General features: G+C 39.7%; 1 protein-coding gene across 2 annotated transcripts in view; it reads left to right on the plus strand.

Annotated features, from left to right (window-relative positions):
• The window catches only part of NSL1 (NSL1 component of MIS12 kinetochore complex), a 40,318-nt gene extending 20,905 nt beyond the window's left edge, over positions 1 to 19,413 (plus strand). The window contains exons 5-7 of one of the 2 annotated variants that reach the window (XM_054712118.1): positions 1,148 to 1,215; positions 3,349 to 3,623; positions 19,299 to 19,413. In XM_054712118.1, coding sequence (XP_054568093.1) covers positions 1,148 to 1,215; positions 3,349 to 3,623; positions 19,299 to 19,383 — 428 coding nt within the window. In that variant the 3' untranslated portion in view covers positions 19,384 to 19,413. Of the gene's footprint in view, positions 1 to 1,147; positions 1,216 to 3,348; positions 3,624 to 5,414; positions 6,142 to 19,298 lie in introns of those variants that run through there. The other variant, XM_008145981.3, reaches the window with a different exon arrangement.
• The last annotated feature ends 3,564 nt before the right edge of the window (positions 19,414 to 22,977 follow it).

A 22,977-nucleotide genomic window follows, 5' to 3' on the forward strand; every position in this document is an offset into this window, starting at 1 on the left:
AGAAGGGGTCCATAGGCTTTACAGGATTTCAAAAGAAATTTCTGGTAACAAAAAAGGTTAAGAACCCTTTCTTGAGCCCATCATGTTACCTTTGAGTGCCTGCTCTCTCAGTGCCTGCTTTCACTTAGAGTGCCTACTATCTCTCATTTGCTTTTACTATTCATTTCCTTTTTTTCTAGAAGTGTTCTCACTTTTTTGAGCTAAGGAAAGTCAGAAAAGGAAAATAGCAGCTATGAAAGACATTATTTTCTTGACTTACTCGCCAGTCTCTTGAAGCTGATAAAGTTACAGTCCTTCTAACATAGTTATGTACTTGTTTGCCTAGACTAAGAAATTTCTGCCCTGGCTGGTGTAGCTCAGTTGGTTAGAGTGTCCTCCCATGCACCGAAGGGTCTCGGGTTTGATTCCCAGTCAGGGCACTGGAAATAAAAAGAGGAAATTTCTAGTGACTAAAAACTAACTTGTAGACAATTTCATAATGGAATGATTTTTCACATTTCTGGTTTTTCTTGGAGTTTTAAGTTTTATCCCTCCATAATTGAATATGCAGTTCTGTTATGAAGTAGCTATGAACATTTATAACAAAGATTAAAATAAAATAAAATGTATTTGGAATTAAAAAAGCATCAAAGGAGTAAGAAAGGAAAATTAATATACTACTGACAATCTATTCTAGAAGTTCCATTTTGCTATCTTGGATGCAGTGTGAATACAAATTCTAAAGTCTAAATATGTTTTATTTTTATAAAATTCAGAATAGTACAAATATCAAATATTAGCCTATGTTTATTTTAAATGTGATGATAGGGCTTAAAAATGTCAAACGTAAAGGTAAACAATATATGGAACAAACATGCTTTCTTCTGGAGTCACAGTGTTAAGATTACTCATAATAGAACTCTTGTTGTCTGTCATCTTATGTGTATAACTATTAATTTTACTCTACTGTTCTTATGTTTTTTTGGTCTTCTTATGTATCTAGATAAATTTAAAAGGACACTTGTTTTAATAGATTTTAAACTATCCTAAGAAAGCTTGAGCTAAGGTGAATAGTCCTGACAGATGTTTATCTAGGTAGCATCTATGTGTCTTTTATGATGTTATTAGATTTAAAAAAGTAAAATACTGTTTGGCGGTTTCTTTGCAGCCTCTCGTGTGGAAAATTTGAGATGCAGAGGAGAAACAGTAGCTAAGGAGATCAGTGAAGCCATGAAGGTAAAAGCTACATGCTAAAAAATTATAAAATGAACAAAATATGTAGCTAGGTATTTGCTTTTAGCAACCACATGTGTTTTAATCTATTGTAATAGGAATTCTTAGTAGTTTTTAAAATAGGTCATTAATGACTTAATTAAGCCACAGTGACATTCAGAATTAACTACCATTTATTAGATACCTACTGTGTGCCAGTATTATACCTGGCTTCTTTAAAGGTTGGTTATATTTTTGAGTTCTGAGAGTTAGCAGTCCAACAAACAATTTTGGATAATAATACCAGCTAACATTTAGTGAGCATTTAGCATGGATCAGGTACCATCTAATTGCTTTACATAAATTATATTGCCTCATCCTTCTAATAACCCTATGAGATAGGTACTGCTATTTCCCTGTTTTACAGCTGAAGAAACTGAGGCACAAAGAGGCTAACTAGATTGCCCAAATAAGTAACTCAGCCAGGATTTAAACTAGTCATTTGGCTCTAGAGCTTGTACTGTTACCCACTATAGTATATAGCATATCAAATTGGAGTCTTAATATCTTCTATACTAATAAAAGGGTAATATGCTAATTAGACCAGACATCTTCTGGACATCCTTCCGGAAAAAGCCATGGTGGCAGGGGCCGAGACAGAGGTGGTTTGGGCGATCAGGCCAGCTGGGGGAGCAGTTAGGGGGCAATCAGGTTGGCAGGGGGAGCAGTTAGGGGGCGATCAGGCCGGCAGGGGAGGGCAGTTAGGGGCGATCAGGCCGGCAGGGGAGCAGTTAGGGGCATCAGGCCGGCAGGCAGAGGTGGTTAGGGGTGATTAGGCAGGCAGGCAGGTGAGCAGTTAGGCACCAGCAGTCCCGAATTGTGAGAGGGATGTCCTGAATTGAAGAGGGTGCAGGCCGGGCTGAGGGACCCCGTCCCGCCCCCCTCCCCCCCCATGCACAAATTTTGTGCACCAGGCCTAATATAAGCCTAAGCAATCATTACAGCAGAACTGCCAAAATGACAGGTCGCATTGATGCACACTGACCATCAAGGGGCAGACACTCAATGCAGGAGCTGCCCCTGGTGGTCAGTGCACTCCCACAGTGGGAGCGCCGCTCAGCCAGAAGTCGGGCTCATGGCTGGTGAGTGCAGCGGTGGTGGTGGGAGCCTCTCCTGCCTCCCCAGCAGCGTTAAGGAGCAGCGAGCAGGCAGGCGCGAGGTAAGGAGCGAGGGTTCCCGGACTGTGAGAGGGATGTCCGACTGCTGGCTTAGGCCTGCTCCCCGGGTAGCAGGCCTAAGCTGGCAGTCAGACATCCCCTGAGGGATCCCAGACTGCCAGAAGGTGCAGGCCATGCTAAGGGGCCCCCCCTCTCCTCCTCCAGTGCATGAATTTTGTGCACCAGGCCTCTAGTTATTATAATAAAACTGTTTATATTTTTCGCATTTTATAGAAACAGGAAAACATATTTTATTTCTAGTATATGAAAATAACTTTAAACTTCATAATATCCCCTGTTCTTAAAATTTCTGTAACATTCTTTTGTGGTTTATATTGGTTCCATGACTTTCTGGTGCTCATGCTTCTCTCATAGCATGTTCCTGATCAAGAGTTTACAAACAGTGGTGAGCCAGGCTAAAATCCAGCCTAGCACCTGGTTTTGTGAAGAAAACTTCATTGAATTCAGCCATGTCCATTCATTTACTTACTGTCTATTGTCTATGGCTTCTTTACATTACAATGAAAGAATTGAATAATTATGACAAGATATAAGGCCTCAGAGCCTAAAATATTTACTGTATGGCCCTTAAAGGAAAAATATGCTGATCCTTTCTCCTGATTATTAAGATTTCTAAAATACTTATACTAAAATGTGGAATTTCAGACATTAAGTCCTTAGCTCTGAAATTGTTACCTCCTGCTTTATTTTACTACTAGGCATTTATAGGAATAGAATACATCTTTTTAGTCTTAGCTTTTGGTTAAAATTCCTTGGTTAAAACTGGTATTTGAAGGTAAGTTTTATGCAACCCCAAAATTGAGGTCTTAACAAAAGCCTGGGCCCAAAGAATTAAATTCTAGAGTGTTGTGTCTGTCCCTGTGTGTTTATTTCAACCTGAGATTAATTTTGAGTATTATTGTTTTTTTACTTTTTTAAGTCCTTGCCTGCATTAATTGAACAAGGAGATGGATTTTCCCAAGTTTTAAAGATGCAGCCTGTTATCCAACTCCAGAGAATCCACCAAGAAGTCTTTTCCAGTTGTTATAGGGAGCCAGATGTTAAACCTGAGAGCTTTATAACACAAATAGAAACCACACCAACAGAGACTTCTACCAGCAAAACCACTAACGTGGTACTGAAAAGAAAGCAAACTAAAGACTGCCCCCAGAGAAAATGGTACCCATTGCGGCCAAAGAGAATTAATCTTGATACGTAAGCTATTTTTGTTTATCTCGGGAGTTGAAATTAGGCTGTCAACATTTAGATTAAAGTCTGATGCCTAGACAGAATTTCATTTAATATAACAAGTAACTCTTTAGTGTTTTCTTTATACAGATGTAATAATTCTGTCCTGGGTTATGATGTAATATTGTATTTCCTCAATGTTTCGTCTATAGTTGATGAAAAGCATAGTTTTAAAATGTTGGCACAAAGCCCATCAATGGGTATAAACAGTACAGTCTTTTACTGTCCTTAAATGCCATCAACTCTTGGCTGCTTTACAGCTTTTATGGAATTTTATGAGTAACATTCTGTCAGTTTTCTGGATCTACTGCTTTCTTTAAAAAAGAGCTGTCTAACAGTTGTCTTCATTTAAGTGCTGAGAGGAATCACCAGTTCTGCACAGGAACACATGGAGGGTTTTTTGTTTTTTTTTTGGTGTTTTTTGTTTTCAATGTGATTTGTTTTATCAAATGAATGTGCAAATGAAAGACTAGCTTTGACTTTGTCACTAATTCAGCTAATTTAGATCTGTGAGTTTAATTGTAGGAAGTTTTGTTTTTATTTTGTATTATAAGACAAGACACCTATTATTTATGCAAGAATTTCTTCCAATATTTCTTGCCCACACTTTGTTTTCCATAGACCTTTTAACTTTTAAGCATAATTTGACTTGTGAATAATATTTTTAAAGGATTTCTCATTATTTTTTTGTATATGACTCCAGTTCAAAAATATACATCAGAGTAATACATTAAGAAATTGTCATATGGAATAAATATAGATGTAATCATACTGAACTATTTTATATTTAAGGATGTTTATATATCAAGGATATAATCATTGGTAGAAGTCTGAAAAGGCTATATTGCCCATACTTGGAATATTTAACTATAGTTCCTTATAGCTCCTGCTGTCTTTTACTCACATTAATACAATGTAGGCAGGGCCATCTAACTTGCCAACTGTTTCCCCTTTTGATGATTATACCTTCATTCATTTGCAAAGGAATTTATTAATCATGAGGTTGAAAATCTATACTTCTTGTGTTTATTATGTGTTAATGATCATAAATGTCAAAATGTGACAGAAAGTCTGTCTCAATTAAGAAAACTTACATAGCCACTTTATGGTATTCTGTATTTTAATGTTACAATTTGAGATCTGTACATTTGTATAAAGCATTTTGTTTTTTTATTAAAATGTGCAATGACTAAAATTTTTATACTGTGTTTTTTTAAGAGTTGTCTTAGACATTTTTGAACTCAGCTTTAGTTGAATTGAAGCTCAGTACCTTGCATTTCAGAACATACTAAATTTATTTTTAAATTGTTTGAGGCTACAGAATATTGCTATTCTAAGGCAGTGTTTTTTTATAGTATATAATTCTGTATGAATTATTGCACTCCAAAAGCCTGCAAACAAAAGAATTATTAATTCTCCTAGATCAGATAATTGCATTATGATTATAAAAGAAAATGTTTCTCTTTTAAAAATTATACATATTGAGATGTATATTGTTTAGTGAGCTTGATGTCTGGGACTTGCTCTGAAATATGTTAGCAAAGGGAAAAGGAATAGCTTAAGCAAATGTGGTAAAAATCTTGATAATGTTGAATCTGTGTGATAGATATATTCTTTCTACTCTTGTATCTGTTTGGAAATTTTTATAATTAAAAAAAATTTGTTCTATTTTATTTTAATTTTTTTGTTAATTCTCACCTGAAGATATTTTTTCCATTGTTTTTGTTTGTTTGTTTGTTTGTTTTGTTTTTTTTTTAGAGAGTGGATGGGAGCAGGGGGAGAAGAGAGAGAGAAAGAGAAAGAAGAAAAATATCAATGTGAGAGAGACACATCGATTGGTTACTTCCCACACGCGCCCTGACTGGGGCTAAGATCAAACCTACAACCCAGGTACGTGCCCTTGGCTGAGAATTGAACTCGAGAACCTTCGGTGCACAGCCTGATGCTCTAACCACTTAGAAACACCAGCCAGGGCAAGTTCTATATTAAAACCCCCAGACAGACAGCTGAAACTTGAAGTCCCTCAGCAAGTCCAAAGTTTCACTCCATAGTTAGAGCAGTCTGTATTCAGGAGTCCAAAGAAATGAATCAAAAAAAAAAAAAAAAATCAGGCATTTATTCTTTGCAGTAAAGCAGAAAGCTGTACAAGAAAAATGTAATCATAGTTACAGATTGACCACAGTGAACAATCTTTATATAAACATAATAATGAACATCCCAAATATGAATTCAGTAGGAAATTGGGACAGTTACATTGGGAAGGTCAGAGGATTGGGTATTAAAGATGAATAGAGCACAGGCACTGGCCAGTCAGAATGGGTAGTGGTCCAAGCACTGGAGCGGGGTTCTGGAGGGCCCCCTTAGCTGCTGGGTCCTGGGGAAGGCCAGGGTGTGCCAGCACAGGAACTGGAGAGGGCATTGAGGAAGCTCCTGCCCTGACCAGCACAGAAGTTAATTTTGCTGTGGTAATGTGTGACCGTCTGAATATCAGCAATGGAATGGGAATGTTTGGGAATGAAGTGTTCATCACAATGGGACATCAGTGCCTATCTCTAAAATAGCTGAATCAAGAGATCGCACCATTTGGATATTACTCTGGTTGGGAGAAAAACAGCTAAGAGAGTGGAAAGTAGTTAACTTTGTGAATGAACCTAGGGAAGGGAAGTAAGCCAAGGAACTGATTTTTTGTGGTTGACATAAGCCTTATACATTTTATTCTTTAATTATGAGCATAAAAATAAATTTGATTTTTAAATGATTTTATATATATATTTTAATATATTTTATTGATTTTTTACAGAGAGGAAGAGAGAGGGATAGAGAGCTAGAAACATCGATGAGAGAGAATCATCGGTCAGCTGCCTCTTGCACACCCCCTACTGGGGAATGTGCCCGCAACCAAGGTACATGCCCTGACCGGAATCGAACCTGGGACCTTTCAGTCCGCAGGCCGACGCTCTATCCACTGAGCCAAACCGGTTTTGGCTTTTTAAATGATTTTAAAACTAACACAAATGCGAGTATAAATTGTCTTTGACACTATCTTCATATCATTGAGAATTAAGACATAAATTATATACCAGAGGCTTCCATTATCTCGGTATATTTCAGATAAGACTTGTAGTGTCTGTTTTTACCTGAGACGTTTAGTTTGGGTTTCTTTGGAGTTCTTCCCCCGGCCCCCCCAATTATTTGTTTTGCAAGTAGCTTCTATTATCAAGCCTCTGTGTACAAAAATGAAGAAAAAAAATATTTCTAAAGCAGCGGTCGCCAACCGGTGGTCCGCAAAAATATACATCAGAGTAATACCTGGACTTGCTCTGAAATATGTTAGCAAAGGGAAATGCTAACTGTAATCATACTGAACTATTTTATATTTAAGGATGTTTATATATCAAGGATATAATCATTGGTAGAAGTCTGAAAAGGCTATATTGCCCATACTTGGAATATTTAACTACAGTTCCTTATAGCTCCTGCTCTCTTTTACTCACATTCATACAATGTAAGCAATGTAGTTAAATGAAGTATTCATCACAATGGGACATCAGTGCCTATCTCTAAAATAGCTGAATCAAGAGATCACAAGGTCCGTGAGGTCCAAAAGGTTGGCAATCCACTGAAGGGTTTGTGGGGATTTTATATGAAAGGACTTGGGGAAATCAGTATTTTATTTATTTGAAGCTTCAGGGTTGAAGAGTCCTCTCATGTGCATTGCTGTATCTCTACGTTGCTTGTACCCTGTGGGCCCTTTGCTGATATTAGTTGAATGAATGAATGAGTTTATATTGCAAATTTCTAACTTATCACTTCCCCCAAGTCACAATCTCAGGCATAAATGACTTGTGGCATTCATATTCATGATTTATTTTTTAAAATACATTTTTATTGATTTCAGAGAGGAAGGGAGAGGGAGAGAGAGATAGAAACATTAATGATGAGAGAGAATTATTGATCAGCTGCCTCCTGCACTCCCCCCACTGGGGATGAAGCCTGAAACCCGGGCATGTGCCCTGATCAGGAATTGAACTGTGACCTCCAGGTTCATAGGTTGATACTCCACCACTGAGCCACGCTGGCTGGGCCATATTCATTATTAATTCAGCTTAGAAGATGGGCTTACTTTTGCAGGGGCTGCGGGTGGAGGTGGGGTTTAAAGGACTGAGGGCAAATCACTAGGAAAACTGTCTGAATTAGAATTCTCATTTTATGTCTATTAGAGCTTGAAGCCTAGTCCCCAGATCCCTGCCTGATCAGAGAAGAGGGTGGCATTCACACCCCTCAGACTGACTCCATGATGCTAGAGATATATCTGCCTCTGGCCTTCCTTCCTTTGGTTGCATTTCCTTGACTTCTGGGTGGTCTGGGGGAGCCAGGGAAGACCTGGCTCCTCGGGGTCCCCTGTTGCAGCTCATGTCTATGCCTGTGAAGGGTCAGGCCGCCTAGCATCACCTCAACTAGCCCCATTCAGAGAATGGCTCCCATGCTCCTGGGCTCAAATGGATTTCAGGGCCCCCCTTGCTGCCCATGTGTGTGGCTCTGTGGCCACTTCCTCTGCCATGATGGCACTGGAGTTTTCTGTCCATTTCTGCCTCTCATGTCACCTTGATGGAACATGCCCCTCTTCACTAGTCCCTAGTATCTGAGACCTGAGCGTTTCATTCTCGTCGTTCCTTCAAACTCTTCTGAGGTTTAGTTCTTCCACGACGCAGCCAGTGGTGACCCCTTCGGGGTCCTAGCTGCCTGAGTCACCCCAACAGCCCCTGAGCACCCCCCCTCCCCACCTCTGCCCTTTGGAGCACCAGCTGGTGCAGTGGCTCTTTCCAGGATAAGAGCCCCCTCATCTCTTTATTCCTACTTTTGAAGCTCCTTTTCTTTCAAGCCATTTTACAGTTGAACATCACCACCAGAAGACCAGGTAGGAAAATAAGAGGGGAAGCTGTGACCTGCATATCTTGCTTTATTTCCTTCCCTGTTAGAAATTTTTTTTGATAGGGGAAAAGGTTAACGTTAAGTGTGGGTATGAATTCTCTCTGATCTCTATGTATGCCATATCTACCCAGCTCTGTTCCTGTGGGAGTGTAGAAATTAGGGGATGACTGAAAGGGAAGAAAAAAAAAAAAAGAGGAAAAGAAACTAGGGGATGGCAGTGACAGAATAATAACATGTGGCCAACTTGCAGGGCACCTCTGCTCCAGGTCCCACACATCTCAGCTTCAGAGCCTTGTGATCTTCCCAGTCACATACCAAACAATATTTTTAAATCATTTTTTATAATCACTGTAAATATTTCTCTCTTTTCCGTGTCCAGCGCGGCTAGAGAGCGGTCCAGTTCCTGAGTAGGGGCGGCTGGGGATTGAGAAAATGAAAGAAAAAGGCAGACACAGAGATAGAAGTAAAAAGCTGGGACCGGGTGGGACCACTGCCTTCTGATGGAGAGACAGTGACCCAGAGCTGATACAGCGTTTTTATTTTATACCCCAAATACCAGGAAGTTTTACTAAAAGTCAAGACAAAGGAGATTATTTGCATTCTTGGGTGGGCCCAAATCGTATTCATTCCTGGTGCTTGGCTGGATTTACATAATAAAACCCCCTCCCGCACCTGGGCAGAAATGAAGGTCATGCTGACCACACTTCTGCCTTTTGGTAGAATGTGTTTCCAGCCACTTGGCTTTGGCTACCGCCCTGGATTCTGCTGACAATTTAAAGAAATGCCCATGTGCCTTCCCAGGCGCTCTCTACAAATCACACCTTTGATTCTACAAATACTCAATGAATCGGAATAGTGTGCTAAGGTGTATGGGTATTCTTGAGTGAACCAAAGCATAGACCCTGCCCACAAGCATCGGCCATTGATCACAAGAGACATCAGTGGCAGCTGGGAATCCAGTGTGTGACAGTGAGAGGGGGCGGAGGAAAAGGCCCAGGACTGGAGAGGGAGGGGTAGGGGGAATCCATACTGTTGCAGGGGTTCCAGGCACCCAAAGGGAAGATGAGAGTGAAACTCATGGGTTTTCAGACTTCTGTGGAATTAGCTGTTGGCAAGAAATAGTTTTGCCTGGTTTCAGAAACTGATGGGACACTAAGAAATTGCTGTAATTTACTGGCAAATCTTAATACTTACTTGCAATTTCTCTTTGGTATAAGCCCAACCCAATTAATTCTTTTAAAGGAGATTTTCATTGACAGATGAGAAATACTCCTAACTAAAATGAATCCTCATTTGTCTCACACTCCCAGGGGACAAAAGTTCAAAAACATAAATAAGTGCTGCATTCTCTCTGCCTGGGTGATGGACTCTGTGACCCCACCCCTAACCCCCAGCACTCCCAGACTTGCTCTCCCTGAAACACCATACTTACTTTGCTGGGGACTCTGCCTATCTCCCCTCCTCCCTGCTGTTATCTAAGAGAGAGAAAAAAAAACAGGAGGGAAGAGCTGAGATGTGTCCACAAAGGGACCATGATCAAGTTCACCCCCAAGTTGTCTGTGAAGGTATTACACTCTGGAGAGATCGTCAAACGATATATATGATGTGCAGATAAGCCTGTGGTTCCCTTCACTAGATAAGATATCACATTAGAGCCTCAGAATTCTCAGAAACCATTGTGTGTTTCTCTCCCCAGAAAACTTACTTCATATCTCCCTATAAATGTGATTTGAAAAATATCTGAAATAAACTCACTATGTCAGATTTGTTTTAGCTACATGAGATCACAGTTTATTCTACTCTTATTCAAGATAAAAGATTACCCAAAGGGAGAGATTAAGTAAAACCAACAACTGTAACATTGCAGCAAAATTGGGTGAAAGGCCATTAATTGTATGAATTATAGAATTGTTTAAAGCAGCATATTTTTTAAAACAAGCATATAAAATATTTACTATAGCCCCAGAATTTGCAAAAATATTTTCCTATAAATGTTTAAATACAATCTTATTTATTTGCTGAAGGTAACAGTAATAAAATACTAATAATTACCATGTGTTGAGTACTTCCTACGTGCCAGGAACATGCTAAGAGCGTACATGCCCTGACACCTTCCCAAGGGTCTGCAGACAATATACAATCTGCAGGTGAGGGTGTAATTCCAAGCTCGACTCCAGTTTCTCCCTATGCTACACAGTAAAGGCCCTTTGCCGTGTGTGCTGCATGTCCTCACCATTACACCACAGCTACCAGGTAAGAAGTCCAGCTGCTCACCTGGAGAAATCCTGGGGAGAGGCCCTGAGACTACAGGGAAAGAGAGAAGCTCAGCCATCCCAAGTCCCGGCTGAACCCAGCCTCCTGCCAAGCACCAGCAAGACCAGCAGAATAACCACCAGCTGAGCCCAGCTCAGATCACAGAACTATGAGCAAATAACCACTTGGTTATTGTTTTTTTATTATTTTTTAAAATATATTTTATTGATTTTTTACAGAGAGGAAGAGAGAGGGATAGAGAGTTAGAAACATCGATGAGAGAGAATCATCATCAGCTGCCTCTTGCACACCCCCTACTGGGGATGTGCCCGCAACCAAGGTACATGCCCTTGACCGGAATCGAACCTGGGACCTTTCAGTCCACAGGCCGACGCTCTATCCACTGAGCCAAACCGGTTCCGGCTTGGTTATTGTTTTAAACCAAGAACTTGGTATGGGCTGGTTTTTCAAAAGGCCTGTTGGTACTGTGACTCTGCTTGATTATTAAATTTCTAAGTATTTGGTTTATCAAAGTATGGTGAAGCCACTTTGGAAGATCATATACTCTTCTCCTGCTTTCAGGAATTATAGTTTGTTTGCTTGTTTTGTATCAATTTTTGTGTAACAAATCGTTCCATAAATAGTAGCTCAGGGCTGCCCAAACCACAAAAGCAGAAAACTTGCAGATCTTCATGGGCTTGGAACTGGCACATCACTTCTATATTCTATTAATTAAGCAAGTCACAGGCCAGCTCAAATTTAAAAAATGAAAAGGGAACCCTCTGAATGGGAGGACATATTTGCTAATGATACATCTGATAAGGAGTTAAATTTCCAAAATATATAAAGAACTTAATACAACTCAACACCAAGAAGACAACCCAATTAAAAACTGGGCAAAGGATGTTAGTAGGCAGGTCTCCAAAGAGGACATATGGATGGCCAATAGATGTGAAAAAATGCTCAATGTCACTAATCATCTGAGAGATGCAGATTAAAACCACATGAGATATCACCTCACTCCTGTCTGAATGGCTACCATCAATAAACGAACAAATAAGAAGTGTTGGTGAGGATGTGGAGAAAAGGGAACCCTCCACACTGTTGCTTGGAAATGCAGACTGGTGTAGCCACTGTGGAAAACTCAAAAAATTAAAAAATGCCTTTTGACAGAGTGAACCCACTTCTGGGAATGTATAAAAAAAAAAAAATCTGAAACACTAATTCAAAAGAATATTTGCACCCTATGTTAGCAGTGTTATTTACAATAGCCACAATCTAGAAACAGTAGATAAGTCGATAAAAGAGATGTGGTACGACCCAGCCGGCGTGGCTCAGTGGTTGAACATCGACCTATAAATCACGGCACACTGCAGATGATGTTTTGTTGAGTTGTACACTTGAAACCTGTATGGTATTGTGAACCAATGTCACCCCAATAAATTCAATTTAAAAAATGGTGGAAGTGGGGGCTATACAAGGGTGTGAATGCTGGCAGAGAAGCATGATTCCTTTAGGATTTAGGGCCATCAAATTGCTGGGCCACCACAATAGTCTTAAAAACTTTCAATGGGCCTGGCTGGAGTTGCTCGGTGGTTGACCTCCCATGAACCAAGAGGTCACAGTTCAATTCATAGGGCACATGCCAGGTTATGGGCTCGATCCCCATTGTGGGGCGTGCAGGAGGCAGCCAGTCGATTCTCCATCATCATTGATGTTTGTATTTCTCCCTCTCCATTCCTCTTTGAAATAAATAAAAAAATATATAAATTTTTTTTTTAAACTTTCAATGGGCACCACATCCTCCATATCTAACACAACGCTTAGCTTGTAGTAGGTTCTCAGTAAATACCTGTTGCTAACTACTACCGAAGCATCTGGCTAATGCTGCACGTATAAGCAGCACCACTGGAAATGGAGAACTTCAGGTTCTGAGCAACCACCTGCAGAGCCACAGGTATAGCAGCAACACTAGTTGGCTGCTCTGACGTGTTGCGGTCATTTGCACATCAGTGAGACACCATGGGACTTCTCGGAAGGCATCACCTATTACGTCCTTCCTGAGAATCTGTTTAAAACATACTCAACAATAAATAAGTTGCAGCATTTACATTCTGTGGAAACAGAGGGGAAGTTCTTGGAGAGTGGTTAGTGTGGAAGGAGGGCAGAGGGTTTTATTGTTCTAGTCAGTCGGGGGAGATTTCCAGGAAGAGGTGGTTTCAGGCACCCTTTGAATGATGGGAGAAGTGATTTGACCTTAAGGGAAAAAAAAAAATCCAAGACACAAGAGTAAGATGAATGAAAATGTGGTGAATGTTTGCAAAGAATGGAGGGCCAATTAGGGAAGGTGTTTGACGAGGCAGTTTCTGCAAAAGCTTGCCAGTGCCTGAAGGCTTCTGCCAAAGCTGACCATTTAGGGAGCCTGAGCGCACTGTCACGCCACTGCTCAGGCTCCCCCCTTCCCCCCCACCCCCCAACTCTGCTTCTCAGCTACTTCTAGAGGGGTTCAGCTGGGAGCACAGGACCAACGTGGCTGTGTCTCTCAGGTTCCCGGGTACCAGAGTGTAGCGATGCACAGCTTCAACAACACCGTGTTTAAAAAGTGGCTGCCTTGGAAAGAAACAAGGAAACCAGGAGGAGGCAACCTGGGCAAGCCCCAACTACCTAGAGCCCCATTCTTCGCTGAGGAAAGCAGCCCGCATGAAGCCAGAGCTCCTTGGAACATAACCCCCAGCGCATTCCCCTGCCAGGGAGCACATTACAAGGGGCAACGTGGGGTCGCTCAGACCGTTCTTTGTAACCACCCCCTTTGCAGTGCACGTGGGAGAGGTGACTAGGAAGTGGGCAGGGGGCCAGTATTTCCCCTGCTTGACCCACCACCAATGAGTAACGAGCCAATTCCTGGAACTCCCTTTACCGTTCGTGGCGTGGCTTTTATTAGGAACCGCACTCTTGAGTCACACAGCCAGTAAAGCTTATTAAATAGTTAGCACACGGGGAACCGTATCGAGGCCCAACGAAGAGGCCCACGAAGTCACAAGTGGCAGGAAGCCCCCAAAGCCATCTGGCCCAGCCTCCCGCCATCAGGAATGAGAACGCCAAATTACCAAGTGGACTGGTTGTTACGGAAAAATAGGCCTTGCTCTCAGCCTCTTAGAAGGTCTCAGGGAATATCTCCAAGTGATAAAATAATTGGAAAATGAGACTCGAATGCCAAGGAGAAAACATCTGGTTGATTCATACCAGAGAAGAGCAGGTTTTAGGTGCCGTGGCTGAGTTCTGTGGAAGCATTTGGGCCAACACCTCTCTGCCTCTGCTGGGGACAGAACGAGAGGAAATGGGTTTGAAGAACGGCATGTGGAACTGAAAATACGCATGAACTGCTGACCATCAGCATTTTAAAGTCCTGGATCACCAAGGGAGGGGGGTGGTACAGACTCCTCATTAAAAAAAAATAAAAAAAAAATAAAAATCTAGCAGGAATAGTTTTGCCTAACATGAACCCAAAGAGATCTAGAACAATCTCTCAGGGGTTCTTCTATAGTATCAGCAGGTGTTGCTGGGTGAAGGAAATATAAATGGTAATACCAATTTATTTTAACTATTTATTAATTAAATAGAATAGTTTATTATCAATAGTGTTATTTTGATTTTTTTCTATAATGTTTCATTTTATAATTAGATGAGAATCTTTATTTTTAAATTTTCTTTTAGCCTTCTGTGACTAAAAATATGTAGTTCGATTTTTTCCCCTATATGAAATTGTATTCATATGAGACATAAAAATTCACAGCTACTTTTATACACATAGGTTTGTGAAATTTGCCTGGAATTTACTTTAAAAATAACATAGGGCATTATCTAGACTTGTTTTTTGTGAAGTCCTTTTCATTATACAGCCTACTGAAACTGTTACCCAGCTTGAAGAAACAAAATCCAAACCTCAGGGGAGTGTTGCCCACTTCCACTCACCATAGCACAAGTCAAATTTTAAAATTACATTTTTACTATTAAGAGTTCATTTCCCGCCCTAACCAGTTTGGCTCAGTGGATAGAGTGTTGGCTAGCAGACTGAAGGGTCCCAGGTTCGATTCCCGTCAAGGGCATGTACCTTGGTTGCGGGCACATCCCCACTGAGGGGTGTGCAAGAGGCAGCTGATCGATGTTTCTCTCTCATCAATGTTTCTAACTCTCTGTCCCTCTCCCTTTCTCTCTGTAAAAAATCAATTATATATATATATATATATATATATATATATATATATATTTTATTTATTTATAAAAGAGTTCATTTCCCACAATCAGTTGACATGTATATAGAAATCATTCTAAGCACGAGTCTACCAACATTCTAAATAATTCATTCTCCTAAATTTGTTGCATAGGTGATATTTCTGCTCAACAAATTGGGGTTTGCCTAATATGCCACCTTTGGTGAAGTTGGTTATTTGAGATGGAATTTTAATAATGTTCACTGTATGAGCTAGGCTATGAGTGAAGGAGAGGCACTTTGCCTACCAGCCAGGAAGCAGTCCTGGTCTGGATTACTGACCGGAGGCCAGCCAGTAGTTTCCCAGATGTGTGACTTAGTACCCAAGCCATGCAGATCTTGTAACAGATGTTAGAGGACAATGGAAAGAGGCACTTCCAGTTGGAATGATCAAGAAAGTTTCCATAGAGGGAGCATGTGAGTCACATTTAACGCATTAGTAGGACTTTGGTTGACAAAGAACATTCTGCTCAGAGGAAATGGTATGTGCAAAAGTGGGGAGGCAGGGACCAACTTAGCTAGGGGATGACATAGCTGGATTAGTTAAATCAGAAGGGCATCATACGGGCTTTAAATGGTAGGCTAAGGCTTAGGACTGTGTTAACGAGGAGTCATGGGAGGTTTTTGACCTAAGTATGTATCTAATAGCTGTGGCAATGTGCCGGGTGAAGATACAGATGCATCAGCAGGAGTCACTACATATGTAAAAACAAAACGAAACAAAACAGAGAAAAAAGCGATAGGTTTGAATAATTGGTAAAGTCTCAACGACATGTTTTTAAAAGTGTAATTAAGGAGGAAGGAAAATATTTAATTTGATTCTCAATCTTACTAGAACTCAAGGAAATGCAACACAAGACCACAATAAGAAAATTTTCCACTTACCAGACAGGCAAAAATTAAGATATCTGACAACAATCAATGAAACTAGGGGACAAAAATCAGCAAGGCTATAAAACTCAACAACAGCATCAACCAATGTGACCAGATAGATATTTACAGAACACTCCTCCCAACAACAGCAGAATACGCATTCATTCCAAGTGCCCATGAAACATTTAGCAATATAGATATATCGTGGGCCATAAAACAAACTTCAACAAATTAAAAAGAATTAGAATTATACAGAGTATATTCTCTGACCACATTGAAATCAATAATAGGAAAATCTTCAAACACTTGGACTAAACACTCTTCTAAATAATTCATGAGTCAAATAAGAAATTTCAAGGAAGATGGAAAAAAATGCCTTGAATTGAATGGAAGTGAAAAGACCTCATGAAGTCAGAAAAGAGCAAAATAAGTCCAAAGCAAGAAGAAAAGGGGAATAATATTTTTAAAAAATATATTTTTATTGATTTCAGAGGGGAAGGGAGAGGGAGAGAGAGAGAAACATCAATGATGAGAGAGAATCATTGATTGGCTGCTTCCTGCACGCCCTCTACTGGGGACCGAGCCCACAACCCAGGCATGTGCCCTTGACCAGAATTGAACCCAGGCCCTTCAGTCCACAGGCTGACGCTCTACCCACTGAGCCAAACTAGCTAGGGCTTACTTCATAATTTAAAAATTCCCGAAAAAGAAATATCTAGATCAAGATGATTTCACTGAATAATTCTACTAAATGTTTAAAGCAGAATTACTCCAGTTCCATGTGATCCCTTCCAGAAAACAGAACAGCAGACATTTTTCATTTCATTTTATGAAGCTAGTATTACACTGATACCACAACCAGACAAATTCAGTACAAAATAAAGAAAAATACAGAGCAATATCCTTTATAGAAAAAAAAAAAACCTAGTAAAGTATTAGCAAATAGAACTCAACAATATAGAAAAAGAATTGTACATCATGACCAAATAGAGTTTATTCCAAGGATAAAATAAGGTTTAATAATTGAAAGTCAATCGACATAACCCACCACATTAATAGACTAAAAAAAGAAAAATCACACTATCATTTCCATTGATGCAGAAAAGGTATTTCACAAAATTCAATAATGATTCATGGTAAAAACTCCCAGAAAAATAGGAATAAAGGGGGAACTTCCTCAATTTGATAAAAAGCATACATGTGCACATACACACACACACACAAAACTACAGCTAACATTATATTTAATTATGAAAGACTGAATGTTTCCCCTCAAAACACAAGGCAAGAAGGTTTGTTCTCACAGCTCTTATTCAATATAGTGCTGGAAATTCTAGTCAGTGTCAGAAAGAAAATAAAACTATACAAATCAGAAAGGACTACATGAAACTGTTCTTATTTGCAGATGACATGATTGTCCACATAGGAAATCCCAAGGAATCTACCAAAAATTCCTAAAACTGATACATGAGTTCAGCAAATCACAGGACACAAATAAGCCTACAAAAATAAAATGAGCACATGGACACCAACATCATGCTAAGCGAAATAAGCCAGCCGGAGAAAGATAAATATCACATGATCTCACTCATATGTGGGATATAATGATCAACATAAACTGATGAACAAAAATAGATCCAGAGACAAGGGGCAGGGGGTGGGGGATAGAGATCAACCAAAGGACTTGTATGCATGCATATTAGCATAACCAATGGACACAGACACTGGGGCCGTGGGGGCTTGCCCTCAGGGGTGGGAGTGTCAGGGGAAGGGGGTCAATGGGGGAGGGGGGAAAGGAGACATATGTAAGACTTTAAACAATAAAAATATATATTACAAAAATACAATACTATTTATAATCACTAAAAACGAAAAGATAGTCTAACAAAACATGTACAGACTTCTATGCTAAAAGCTACAAAATGTGCATGAGAGAAATAAAAATCTAAACTAATGGAGAGACACACTGTGCTCATGGATTGGAAGACTCAACCTAGCTAAGATGTCAGTTCTCCCCAAAGTCATATATAGGTTTCATGCAACGCCTGCCAAAATCCCAGCAAGATTTCTTTTTGTGTGTGTAGCTATACAAAACTCAACAACAGGATAGCAAAAAAATCAATTATAAAATAAACAAAAGATTTCACTGAAGAGCATATACAGGTGACAAACACATGAAAAGATGTTTCGACATCATTAGCCATTAGGGGAATCCAAATTAAAACCACAATGAGATATCATTACACACCTATCACAATGGCTCAGATAAAATATAGTGACAAAACCCAATGCTGAGGAGCATGCCACGGCACGGTATCACTCATACACTGAGAATTTAAAATGGTTCAGCCACTCTGGCAAACACTTCGGTAATTTCTTTAAAAACTAAACATTCAACTGCTATATGACCCAGCAACTGCGCTTTTGGGAATTTCCCCAGAGAAATGAAGACTTACGTTCACACGAATGTTTATAGCGGTTTTATTCATAATAGCCAACAACTGGAAACAACCCGGATGCCCTTCAGTGGGTAAACGGTTAAACCAACTGTGGTACTTCCACACCATGGAATACTGTTCAGCAGCAACAACAAAAATGAGCTATTGATACAGCAACAGCCTGGATGAACTTCCAGAGAATTATGCTGATTGAAAGAAAGAAGTCAATCTCAGAAGATTATGTACTGTATGACTGACTATATTTATATGACATTCTTGAAATGACAGAATAATAGAAATGGAGAACAGAATAGTCGTGTCAGGGATTAAGCAGTGGGTAAGCCAAGCACAGGAGAACATGGTTGTCCTTGTGGTGATCCTTGTGGTGATGGAACCGTTCTGCATTTTGACTGTATCAATGTCAATATCTGGTTGTGATACTGAATTATAAGTTTTGCAAGATATTAACTTCTGGGGGAAACTGGGTAAAGGGCAGATGGGATCTCATTGCAATGTGAATCTACAAATATCTAAAATAAAAAAGTTCAATTAAAAAAAAAAGCAACAACACCTAAAACTAATACAACGTTGAATGTCCACTGTAACTGAAAAAAAAAAAAATTGAAAAAAAAGGACAGCAACATGATAAACACAACATTTAAGGTGTGGATGGAAGAGGGAGGAGCATACCAGTGAATGAAAGGCTTTGTCAATGTTCTGGTTCCTGGGTTAGGCAGGGGATGGGTTTAGAGATGTTTGTTATATTACTAATGAGCAAATAAGCAATAAATAATTAAAGGAAGTCCATTTATGAACCAATGACAACAGAGTATAAGGAACTGAGAATAAAGGTTAATCTAATTTTGTGTACCTCAGGTCTGATGAGCACATTTTAGGCCACCTTCTTACTCAAACCGAAGACTCTTTCTGCCCTACGCAAGCCAAGAGCCCAGGCGGTTGAAGAGATTTCTTGAAGGAATACCAAAGGAATGCCTGGGGGAATGCCAAAGCTGCTATTCTCCTTCTAAGGAGATCGGTAGCCAAGCCAGTGGAAGTCCTTCATCGTTAACTCACTCAGCAGCTGTGTGACCGGTGTTGTGAGCCCAGCTCTCCAAGGAGATTACAATTTAGTTGTCAGTGGTGGTGAGTCCAATAGGAAATGAGTGAAATAATTTTTTTAAAGTGAGTCACAAATGACACATGTCTCATTTCTTGTTTTAAAGAGAATAATGAGCAATCGCTTTGGATACTAGGCTATTAAAATTCCCATGGTTTACCACAATTTAGAGCTGCACTAGATACTAGCATTCCACAACTAGTTAAAACACTATTACTGTATCAGATGTCTTTCCAGAGAAAACAAAATTGAAGGGGGAAAAAAAAAGGAAAATGAATTAACCTATTTTTCTGTGTGTGTATAGTATGCTACTTGGATCCTTCTGTAAGTCATTAAGGGTGCTCACTTCTGCCTTGATGGTATGTGCTGGACCTTCTTAGGGTGCAACTCTTCTATCCAAATGCCACTGGTCCCAATGTGAATGTTCATTATATATTCAACTTCTAAACCTTAGTAAGTGCATGCTCTGCCTGAGTTTGAATGCTAACTCTGCCGCTTTTCTGGGTAACCTGGGCAAGTTCCTGAAGGTCTCCACACTTCGGTGCCCTCATTTCTAGTGCTGGTTATTCAGTGAGACTCTGGGTTGGGGAATGGAGACAAAATGATGAATAAGACATTGATTTTGCCCTCATGGGGTTTCTAATCTTGTAGGGGAGACAGATGTGTAGATGACGACCAGGCCACTAATATAGATAAGAACTGGGTAGACACACACCAAACTAATGACTAGAATTGGGAGTGATGATCACTCAATTTATCTGTAATGTTTGCATCCTTTGTCTTTTGTGTAAATGCATCATTAATACTTTTTTCCTTTTAAAATGCAAATACCTTTAATGGAAGTAATATGAACACCCGGTTTAACTCATGGTCTTTATCTTTCCTGTAAGAGCCGGGGGAGAGAAAGGCTGAGGAGTGGCAAGTTTGGATGGAGGAAATGTGATGTGTTTTGAAGTAGGCTGCAGAGCCCAGAGCTCTTGGGTTGCCCATTCCTTGGGGAATCCTGGGCACCAGGGAGACAGCTTAGGGGAGTAGATGTTTCTAGAAGGGAAGTTGCTAAAAACAACCCTTGACATGTTGTTTTAGGCAGGTCCTCATCTTATATTTATCTGTTCCTCTTTTCTTCCTCCCCATCCCCCCATCTTTATCAGGAATCCAACAAATGACCCAAGAAACAAGTTCAATCCTTCTGACCCTGAACTGTAGTCCTAAAATTGTAATCTCAATTGTGTTCCCTAATTAGCTAGTAGGATTTTCATGCACTGCTAGCAGGAGTATTAATTGCAAGGCCATTTTGCAATATGTGTCAAATACCTTGAAAAAATATATATATTCCTTTTGAATAGCAATCCCACTACTAGGAATTAAACCTAAGGCCACAATCAGACAAGTACAGACATGTAAGGATACAATGATTGCTATGGACTGAACTGTGTCCTCTCCCCAAATTTATACGTTGAAACCCTAACCCTAGATGTGACTATATCTGGAGATAGGGTCTTTAAGACATAAAGACAAATGAGGTCATAAGAGTGGGGCCCTAGTCCAATAGAATGGGCCTCATAAGAAGACGAAGAGAGATCTCTCTCTTTCTCTCCCCCCACCACGTGAGGACACAGTGAGAAGGTGGCCATCTACAAGCCAGGAAGAGAGCCTTCACCAGAAACCAAATTGGTGGTCACCTTGATCTTGACTTTCCAGTTTCTAGAACTGTAAGAAATTTCTCACATAAGCTACCACCCAGTCTGTGGTATTTTGTTATGGCAGCCTCTGCTACCAAATACAAGGATATTAACAATGTTGCCTACACATATGAAAAAATTGAAAACAGCAAAGTAATAGATACTTAGATCAGCTATGGTGTACTCTACATTGGAATACTATACATATATATATTTTAAAAAATATATTTTTTTATTGATTTCAAAGAGGAAGAGGGAGAGAGAGATAGAAACATCAATGATGAGAATCATTGATCGGCTGCCTCCTGCACACCCTCTACTGGGGATCTAGCCTACAACCGGGCATATGCCCTTGACCAGAATCAAACCTGGGACCCTTCAGTCTGCAGGCCAATGATGCTCTATCCACTGAGCCAAATTGGCTAGGGCATATTTAAAATGATAATATAGATGCATATTTATTGTCATGGAAAGAGGTTTATATGGTATTTTTAAGTGAAAAAGCACGCTAGAGTATGAGTTCATGCATATAAATACATAAATGTGTGTATATACTTGCAGTAAAAATGTGGGAAAGAAACATGTGTATAAGTCAGTGTTCGCCAGAAAAACAGAATCAATATGATATCTATCTATCTATCTATCTATCTATCTATCTATCTATCTATCTACCTATGGATTTATTAGAGGTACTGGCTCACATGTTTATAGAAGCTGAGGGGTCCCACAGTCAGCCGTCTGACAGCTGATGGTATAATTCCATCTGAGTCCAGAGGCCTGAGAGCCAGGGGCTCCCTTTTTGTTCCTTTTGGGCCTTCCATGAATTGGGTGAGGCCCACTCATGTGGGTGAGGGTCATTTTCTTTCCTCTCTCTACAGAATAAAAGGCTAATCTCTTCCAGAAACACCCTCACAGACACGCCCAGAAATAATGTTTTACCAGCTCTTTTGGTATCTCTTCTCCCAGTGAAGTTGACACATAAAATTAACCATCACAACATGCCAAAATATTAGCAGTTATCTCTGTGTGTGATTGGGTAACGAGTCTTTTTCTGCTATATGATTTTTAATCAATTCTAGATTTTAATACCACGTATGACCAAGAATCATAAAAATATTAAAGGTTATAGAGCTACCTAGCTGACGCATAGGTGCCAGCCAGCTGCTTCCCCTACCACAATGTCACTAACTATTGAACAGGGCTAGAATTAGGAAAGTAATTTTTTCATTTAAAAAAAAAAGGTACAACAAATTACAAATTAGGAAAACTGACAACACTAAAAACATCAGAAAAATCAAGAAAATACCATATCTATATTAGTTACCTCTATAATATTTTCTTCTTACACTTTTGAGTTGCATAAGACAATGATTCTGTAACACATTTTTTATACAGACCAGAAAGATAATTCAGTCTTTCCACATGGTAGATAAAAATTCAATTTAAAAATGATTGAGATAATTTCTTTCAGCCTCACAACATATTATTGGTAATGTCATGTAGTTTTTCAGAATTGTTGTCAGATTTGGAAAAACCTCCAAGTTTTTAAATGTGTGAATTGTAATATTTCAGGGCAGTTCTGTTTTCTTTTCCAGTGATTCATTTGAAATATTCTTAGAATTAATGACACGCACTAGCCAATTTGTTAACCAATTTATTACCCATGACCTCATTGTAGTGGCATATTGTCCTCATTAATGTCAACACTTCAGATGAGAGCAGCAAGAATTGTGAATGTTTTTCCATTGTGTTTATA

The sequence above is a fragment of the Eptesicus fuscus genome, chromosome 22 (assembly GCF_027574615.1).
Source record: "Eptesicus fuscus isolate TK198812 chromosome 22, DD_ASM_mEF_20220401, whole genome shotgun sequence".
NCBI lineage: Eukaryota > Metazoa > Chordata > Mammalia > Chiroptera > Vespertilionidae > Eptesicus > Eptesicus fuscus.